Source organism: Helianthus annuus, chromosome 3 (assembly GCF_002127325.2).
Source record: "Helianthus annuus cultivar XRQ/B chromosome 3, HanXRQr2.0-SUNRISE, whole genome shotgun sequence".
In the NCBI taxonomy this organism is placed as follows: Eukaryota; Viridiplantae; Streptophyta; class Magnoliopsida; order Asterales; family Asteraceae; genus Helianthus; species Helianthus annuus.
This window is the reverse complement of record NC_035435.2, coordinates 162,917,186-162,926,454: the sequence shown is the minus strand read 5'-3', so window position 1 is coordinate 162,926,454 and position 9,269 is coordinate 162,917,186. Positions and strand designations below refer to the sequence as shown.

General features: G+C 39.8%; 1 protein-coding gene and 1 long non-coding RNA gene across 2 annotated transcripts; one reads left to right on the top strand and one right to left on the bottom strand.

The window, feature by feature from the left end:
- Positions 1–2,997: 2,997 nt before the first annotated feature.
- On the bottom strand, positions 2,998–4,763 carry LOC118490242. Its single transcript, XR_004888788.1, has 2 exons — positions 4,302–4,763; positions 2,998–3,738 (listed from the first exon to the last, which is right to left on the bottom strand). It is a non-coding gene; the product is annotated as an uncharacterized LOC118490242 (long non-coding RNA).
- LOC110930445 lies at positions 3,063–5,311 on the top strand. Its single transcript, XM_022173747.2, has 2 exons — positions 3,063–3,474; positions 4,762–5,311. Exons 1-2 carry the CDS (start codon positions 3,178–3,180, stop codon positions 5,110–5,112), a joined length of 648 nt encoding a protein of 215 aa, XP_022029439.1. The 5' UTR covers positions 3,063–3,177; the 3' UTR covers positions 5,113–5,311.
- The last annotated feature ends 3,958 nt before the right edge of the window (positions 5,312–9,269 follow it).

Genomic DNA, 9,269 nt, shown 5'->3' with positions numbered 1-9,269 from the left:
TTATTGCAACTTGAGTCGTGTTTTAATAACGGTTAAGATAGACGATGTAACTAGATTGACTATAAACTAAAAACAATATTTATTTTTATTACTTATATTGATATTGACATTGATAAAAACTAGATTAAATTTAACCATATGTCACATGTTAGAACAAACCTTGGGGCGAGGTCAGCATCGGCATTGACCCTCTAATCGTATCTTATTGAACTAATCAACGAGTTCTCACTCCACGCGAAAACGAGATATTAGGAAATCAACACTTACCCCTTTGGGTTTATGTATTGCTAAACTTACTCCCTCGTAGTATTATTAATAGCATTTGAGCCCATCAAATACTATACTTTGTTTAAGATGCATGAATGATGAAAGGTGTTGATATCGTACCAAAACCGAAAACCGAATTTGACATAAACTAGTGTGAAAGTATGGATTCAATGCATATAAAGGTTTGTTTTAACATTAAGAAAAAAATATAAAGAAACATACTTGCTTTAGTATTGAATATAAAAGGTATAGCTTCGATCATGCTTTGAACTAAATTATCAAGTTTTAAATACTTTTGAATCAAAACTTGACTCAAACATATCAAACTTAGGTCTCGTTCTAGCTTTTGTCGTTTCAGTTATGTGAGTATGTAACAACGTTTTGTATATATTATGTATCAAAATCATTGTAACCAGTTTACTATAAAACACATAACATGCATTCTTACCCATACAAGTTACTTAAATTAACTATATCATTTATGATCCAGAATAATCTACGACACCAAACTGTTAACCGGCTAGTTCACTGGAGGGTTTGAGAATTGTACTGACATCAAATGTTATCATATAAAACCTAAATACTATCTTAAAATAAAAGATGTTAGGTTCATATCCGGGAGGGTGTGGTATAAGGGTGGAGGGTATGGTTCAATCACTTTATGGTGTTTGAGTTATTCTCTACCCAATAATAGCATGCCATGTCAAGTCCTCATTCCACTCCCATTTTGCACTCGATCAGAGGGTATGGTTCAAATACCTAGAGAGTGGTAAAAATTAAAAAAAATTGTGATTGTTTGAAAGGGGTTGGGACCCACCATTAAGACTATGGGGTATGGGGCTTGGGTTGGGGCGTGGGTTGGCCGAAAACGCCAAGCCACCACCCCGGGTGGGCTTGGGTTGGGGCGTGGCCCAAGGGGCGGGAGTTTAAAGCCGGGCGTGGGGCGGGTCTATGACAATGACAAGGCGGGCTCTCAATGGCCAAATCAAACTAGCCGTTGGGGGCATTTAAATTTTTTTTTCCTTTATAAATACCTTACCATATTTAACATTTTTCTCGCACAATATCAAACACATAAAACACAATCTTGCAATGAGTTCTCAAGTTCAAGTGAATCGTCATCATCATCTGACGATGGTGCAGAAATATTTCTACAAACGATCGCGGCGGTGGCGAAAGCTGTCGTGGAAGACGAAGACGAAGACGATGAGGAAGAGACTCCGCAACCTAAACGGAGGAAAAAAATGACGTGGCTTGGCCACGCCAGCCCAGCCATGCCCACCATACCCCCTACAACTTGGGTTTGTGTATTGAGTTCTTCAAGTTCCACGTGTCAACCCATGCCCAAACCCCCGCCCCACCATACCCCACGGTCTAAACCCCTCTCCCTCATCCTTCCCTCCTCTTCCTGCATCGGTGACTATACACCGAAAAAAGCTATCACCGACCCGAATGTTCATCACCGATTTAGCGGCAACCATTCACCAATCGGTGGTGAATGGCATGCCCCGATCACTTCACCGAAACCATACCGAGTGCCATAAAGCCCCTAGGGGTTTTATCACGCCACATAAGCGCCACGTCACATAGGGGGCTTTAAAGCCCATTCCTTTAACTTGCATGTAATGGTTTAAAACCCCTCAATGCCATAGCGCCCCCTTATTTTGACCAAATGCCTCGATCAAGCCAAAAACGCCCGTTAGGCTAGAAGGTATAGTTGGAGCCCCCTAGGGGCTTTATCAGGCCGCGTAAACGATACGTAGGATCCACGTCAGCCAGGGGGCTTTATCACGCCCCCTTTAACTTGCAGGGTGTGGGATGGAGCCCCCTATTAAACAAAATTAAAAAAAAAAGGATTTCATTGGATTAAATCAACTGGGCCCCACCTGACCATCTCATTCTTGGCGTTAACATGATGGAGCCCCCTCCTATAGAGCCCCTTATTAACATGGTGGGTGTGGGTGTATAGCGCCTAGGGGCGCTATAGATGATGATGTGGCCTGGGTGGCGCCCCCACACCCTCCGGCCTTAGCACGCTGGCGGAAGGGCTATAGCGCCCCCCTTTAACGGCGGTGGTATGGTGGTTGGCACCCCAGGACGCTATAATTGGTGAGGTGGCGGGGTGGCGTTAAGCCACACCCTGTGGCCTAACAGCTAAAGAAAACCTTTTAAATTTTATAGATAAACCTGACCTAGCCTTTGAAAACACCAGGTTTTAGCAAATTGTGTTAAATAACGACATAACATAAACCGGTGATCCGGCTATGTGTTTGATTCCTGGTTCGACCGGCCAGTTTAGCGCGATCATAAAACTAAGGCTAGCAATTTCAGACACGGACATAAAAACACGACACGAAATGACACGACCTTAATAGGCTCATGTTTGACCCTTAACATGTTTCGTATCTTAAACAGGTCGATACGATAAAACCTGTTAATTTTCATGTCGTGTTCTTGTTTACCTATTTCGTGTTCATGTCTTAACAAGTCATGTCTGACATGATATACCAGCCATAGACTCCACACTCCACCCCTTCAGGGCGAGTTCGTGTCTTAACATGTCATGTTCGTGTGCTAACAGGTTTTACGATATGCTTGTAATTTTTTTTCATGTCTTAACAAGTCGGGTTCGTTTAACCTGTTTATTATCATATTCATGTTCGTGTTTGAAAAAACATACACGATAAGATTTCGGTTCATGTTACATAAAAACACATAGTGGACACATCATTAAAGTCTTATACACACATTATTAAAACAAAAGGGTTAATATGAAACTTTACATAGTGGTATATCATATGAAATCCATTTAATGCCGGCATTCCTCATCATCTTCTTCTCATATACACACACCTTCATACAAATATTTCACACCTGAAATCACACACACACAAACACACACAAACACACATGGCCGACGCAGAGAACCAAATGATCCCGATCGCACCAGCCGGCGTAAAGAGCGACGGACAACCCTACACAACCATCACACCATTCACCAAACCAAAGCACCAAAAAACCAACAAGTCTCTCGTATACATACTGGCCACCATCGTCTTCATCAGCACCATCTTCCTGATCTTCGCATCCGTATTTCTCCGCGTCGATAACCCTCACCTCCGCATCCGCACCGTCTCCATCCAAAACTTCGAACTCACTAACACTAATAACACAAACTCAACATCTCATATCATCAACATGATCAACATCCAGTGGCGGATCCAGAAATTTTTTCCAAGGGGTTCACTTTTTTTAATGCTCCAAATTCACATGTCCGAACATAAAAAAATTCGGGTCGGTTCGACGGTTCGGGTCGGGTAACATTCATCTCATAAGCAGCCTGTATTATTTTTTTATAAACAAAAATCTAGTACATGTACCGATCATCTAACAATTGTGCATAATGTCGGGCTAATCCATTTTCTTCATACCATCAAGCTAACACACCTACACACTTGCGTACTCGCACACCTGTACACTTGCAATTGTGTAGGGTTGAATGATCTGGTCATGAACAAGCAGCCTATGCTAATGTACTATTGTACAACCTTTGATTTTGTTAAGCATCAACAATACCAATAGGTTATTTTACATATGTATTTTTAACAATACATTAATTCTCCTTTTACATCAATTTTCTATGCATTATAAGCAAGATACTGCAATACATATATCTGTTGCTTTTGAACCTTAAGCAGCAAGTGTATAAGCACTCACAAATTTGATGAATAAAAACTTAAGAATACATCTTTCTATGCAGTTAAACTACAAGAAGAAATAGACATACTCCTATAAAAAATTGGCAAAATAATAAAGATTCATAGGCGGATTCAATAAGCAACAAAAAACTAATTTTTTTATTCCTTGAACAAGTTAATATGAATATGAATATGGATATCGAATGCTACATCAAATTGAATGTCAAAATCAACAATTTTTACCTAGAAATTAATTTGAATGCCAAAACAAACATGTAAATCAACAAACTAAAAGATAAAATCAACAACTTATACTCTTATAGAGTTTAAACGAACCTGGAGGAGTGAAGGGCCGAAGAGAGTGAGTAAGTGAGGGACTGAGGGAAGGCCGGAGGGGCTACGTGACTGAGCCGTTGAGGCTGGAGTGGCTCTGGCAAGTGCTTTTGTGACGATTGGATGAGTGGTAGGACTGATCTGGAGCGGCCGCTGTGTTTAGTGTGTGTTCTGTTCGTGTTTGGGTTTGAGGGTAAACAGAAAAGGGGAAAACTAAACCCTAATGTTTTTTGAGTTTAAAAAAAACGAGAAAAAAGGTATTTACCCGACTCGAACTCGGGATCTCTAGGTTAGGCAGCGCGCATAGTTACCGCCAGACCAATCCATAACTTTATTTATAAGGTTCCCTTTCAAAATATTAAAGGGTTCCTTTAGAAGTTTCTTAATGATTTAACACTATAAGATACGAACTGAACGGGTTCCTGGGAACCCCCTAAAATGCTATAGATCCGCCCCTGTCAACATCACCATGTTAACAGAAATAACAGTTGACAACGGGAACTTTGGGCGGTTTGTGTTCGATAACTGTACCGCGGTTTTGTTGTACGGGAATGCTACGATCGGGGATGGGTATGTTTCGGGAGGTCGTGTTGGGGCGAAGAATATGAAATCTATTGGTGTTGTGATGCGAGTTGGGTATGAGAATTTGAATGTTAGTAGTGGTATGGATGTGATGGAGGTTGTGAGTTATGCGAAGATGAAAGGTAGAGTTCATGTTATGAAGATTGTTGATAGGAAGAAGACGATTGAGATGAATTGTACGGTTAGTTTTAACTTGACGAACCGGTCGTTTGTTAGTTCGTTGTGTAGGTGAGATTATGGTTAACAGTTGGTTACAGTTTTTCTTTTTTTCTTTTTTTTTTTGTTGAGGGATATGAGATATACATAAAATGCAACTTATGCGGTAGCGTATGAGGTATAGTGTGTATAGATAAATACTCGATTAATAACATTGATTGTAACGACTGGTGATTAGCAAATAATATTTTTGAAGAACATATTATTTGTTCATAGTGAAAGGGAATCCATCATTATCATCCTTAAGTTGTATTATCGTCACATCATCTTTTTTCGGTCTCATCATTTTCATTCTCAAAACGAGGATGAAAGAGAGAGAGAGAGGAGAAGAGATGGAGATATGTTAAGTATGGCCAACATCGAAGTCTCGATTCAACAAGAAAACCCCCTAAGGCGGTGTTGTCTGGGTACCGAGCAAACACATCAACATCATCATCCGGGACTAATTGTGTTCCACCTACCCCTGAGGGTGGAGGGAGTGCTTAGACTTCATGTCACTTGCCACAACTTCTATCTCCTCCACATCAACACTTTCCACAATTTGCCAACACTACAGTCTCGATTCAACATGATAACCCCCCAGGGCGGTGCTCCCTGGGTACTGAACGAACACATCAACTTCATCATCCGAGGCCCATTGTGTTCCGCGCGGTGCTCCCTGGGTACTGAACGAACACATCAACTTCATCATCCGAGGCCCATTGTGTTCCGCCTATCCCTAAGAGTGGAGGAAGTGCTTAGGCTTCATGTCACTTGCTACAACTTCTATCTCCTCCACATCAGCGCTTTCCATAATTTGCCTCTAACTTGTCACAATGTGCTAAGCCACATAAATCATATGCCTCTCATACCACAACTAGTAGATAAAAATTATAAAAAACCCAAATAATAATTGATTGGCTAGTGGGAGAGAGGGGCCCACCCCAAACCATTGCCCCCACTGGTCACTTGTCGCCCCTCCCCGCACGACATGAAATGGGGCTCAACGATGTGCCACACCTTGCCACATGTTACCGATTTTAATTTGCCTCTGCACTCTGTGCGGCCTTACAGTGAGAAATCAGAAAATCAAGATAAAGTTGATAAAATAAATCAATCATGATTATTTATAAAGACATATGTGTAGACATACATATGGGTGTAAGTATGGCTTCAAGGGAGGCTTTTAATCTTTCTGTCGGTAAAAAATTCTATTAAAAAGGTACTCGATATCATTCATTTTTTTAGTTTGATCATTTTAGTGTCGTCGTTAGTGTAGTTAAAACGTATGTTAAAGAGATTATTGTAGCCTCAATCGAAAAGTCACAATTTCGCTATTGTAGACTGCTAAAAAAAATTTCTGATGTGACAATTTTCTAAGGTTTTTAAATCATCTTAGAGGATGTTAACAAATAACAAGTTGCACTCCAAACCACTAAAGGTTGCAATCGTTTAAGTCAAATGTTTTGTTATCAATATTAAGCCTCAAATCAAGGTTGTTTTCGGGTCACCATAACTAGGACCATGCTATAATAGAGATTTAAATTCCATAAATATCTTAATTTGAAAGTGACAACAAATTTGAGTTGGAGAAGATATGGACTTTGCCTAATGTGTGTCATCTAAACTAAAGATGATAACTTTAAAAGGTTCTTTCTTTGCTGTTAAGAAAATGGGTTCTTTGTTTAAAAAAGTATTTGGGATTGTGTTTAAGAGAGATTATTTGATTACGGTGATTATAGAGTAAATATAATAAATGTACAGTGGTTTGGACCATTTTATCAGTTTAGTCTAAAGGTTTCATTTTTCGCATGTGGGTCCAAAAAGGTATCATATTTGCCATTTTAGTTCACTGGGTTAACTTCATCCATTTTTTCTGTTAATGGGAAGGGCAATTCGATCATTTTATATGACTGAATTACCCTTCTACTTAACAGAATTACATATAAAATGACCGAATTACCCTTTCCGTTAACAGAAAATATAGATGAAGTTAACCCAGTGGACTAAAATGACAATGGTGAAACCTTTTTGAACCCACAGGCGAAAAATAAATCTTTGTACTAAACTAACAAAATGACTCAAATCACAGGGACTAAAATGACATTTAACTCATAAGTAAAAGTTAGTGTTTATCAATAGGTAGATAGGATTTTAAGACTACACGGTGTGGAGGGGTTTGAAGGAAAGACGTGGAGCAACACGAGTCAACTATGTGGGCATGGCGGCGTGGAGAAAAAAGCACGGGGTGGGATAGTGGTGTCGAAGAGAATAAAAAAATTAAAAAAAAATCAACTAATCAAAACAAACCTAAACTACACCCACTAATCAAGAGTCTCCACCTCACCCACACATTTGCCCCCACGCCGGTGGAAATCATCAAGCCCTAAGCACAACGCCGTTCACAACGCGGAGCATGGGGGTGGTTTTGTAGGCGTGGACTTGATAGAAGGGTAAATAACCGTGTTTTAACATGTGTAAATATAAGGTTTTAAGTGTTTATCATCATAAAACATGGTTACTTTGAGTGTGTTTCTATTTGTAGGTACCCAAAGCTTAACGGATGGATATTGAAGCTAAGCGGGAGGTTTTCGGGAAGATTTATGAAGGTTAGAAGCTTACACACAAGTTGGGAGTTGAAAAATGCGAAAAATGGTGAGAAACCAGTACTTGGCGCAAGAAGAAACCAGTTTCGCGCAACCTGGTGTCAGTTTGGGCGCAATACAGATGCTAGTCAGTCAGGGGCGCAACCTTGTGCCAGGGGGGGCGCAACCTTGCGCTGACAGCAGATAGTCACGCGAAAATTAAGGATTTCACTTTATTTTAAGATATATTCAACCCCAAAACGAGATATTCACTAACCCTAGCCGTTTTCCACTTCCCAAGGACGAATTTTGGAGTTCCCAACCTCAATTTTCATCAATCTTTCATGCAATCAAACATCCAAGAAAACCAAGAAGATCAAATCATGATTATGAGTGGCTAGATTCTTTTGTGACCACCTCCGGGTGGATGGTTCATGTATGTGAAACTCAAACCTTGTTTATTTAGTTCTTTGGATTGTTTTTCATAACTTGAAGAATACTTGTGGTTTAGTTTTGTTTAAAAGAATTGTGAGTGTTGCAATTATTCATCTTTTACCATTCGCATTCGGTTTTCTTGCATCGTGAGTAGTTTAGTTATTGGGTGGGTTCTTGGCACTTATGATTTGGTAATTAAATTGCATAGGTTATTATTAAAAACTTGTCTTTGATTATCAATCAAACTAAACCGTTAACAAGACCTTTTGGTATCTATCTAATTAAACAGGCTTGGGTGAATCATTGAACCGGAAATCCGGAGGGGGTTGCTTTTCTTTAAAATTGATAACTTTCTTAATTATTCTCAATCAAAAATCTCAAAACGCAATCAAAGCAATAGTTTTTCTTAGTTTTAGTTAATCTACGTTTCTACAATCAACACTAACCACATATTCCCTGTGGAGACGACCCTACTTACCCTTGCTAGTAAAGGTACTTAGGACCAAATTTTAAACTTGTTTTTGACCGACCTTTCGACATCGATCAAAATGGCGCCGTTGCCGGGGAATCGGTGCGCTTAGTGTTAGTAGTTGTTTTTATTAAAAAAATTCAAAAAAAAAAACCTAAAAATTAGAAAAACCGAAAATATTTCTTTTTGTGTGTCTTTTATTTGTTTGTTCCGTATTACGCTTGGTTTCTTGTTTGTCTGTGTGCAGGTGATTCTCGTGTTGCATGCATACCAGGTTTTCAAAGAAGTCCTCACCGCTCTTATTTGATCCAGAAATTGAGAAGACTGCTCGACAGAATCTTGTTCTTCTCCGTTCAGCAGTGAAAACTAAAGCTCAGTCATCAACAGTTGCTCAAGATCTTGAACAAGCAGCTAACGAAATGGCTGATCAAGAGCCACAAAACCAAGCCCAAAACGATCCAATCCCTCCCATTCCAGATCCACCAATCCCTCAAAACCAAAACCAAAACCAGCCTAATAACCAAAACCAGAATCAACCACCATCACAACCATTTCCACAATTCAACCCAGGCCCACAAAACCAACCTGGAAATCTAAATCTCCGACATGGGGAAATTATTCGTCTTAACCAACCACAACATCAACACGGGTATGATGAGGATCCTAACCACAGAGAAGGCAGTGTTCACACGTGGGAATCCGGTT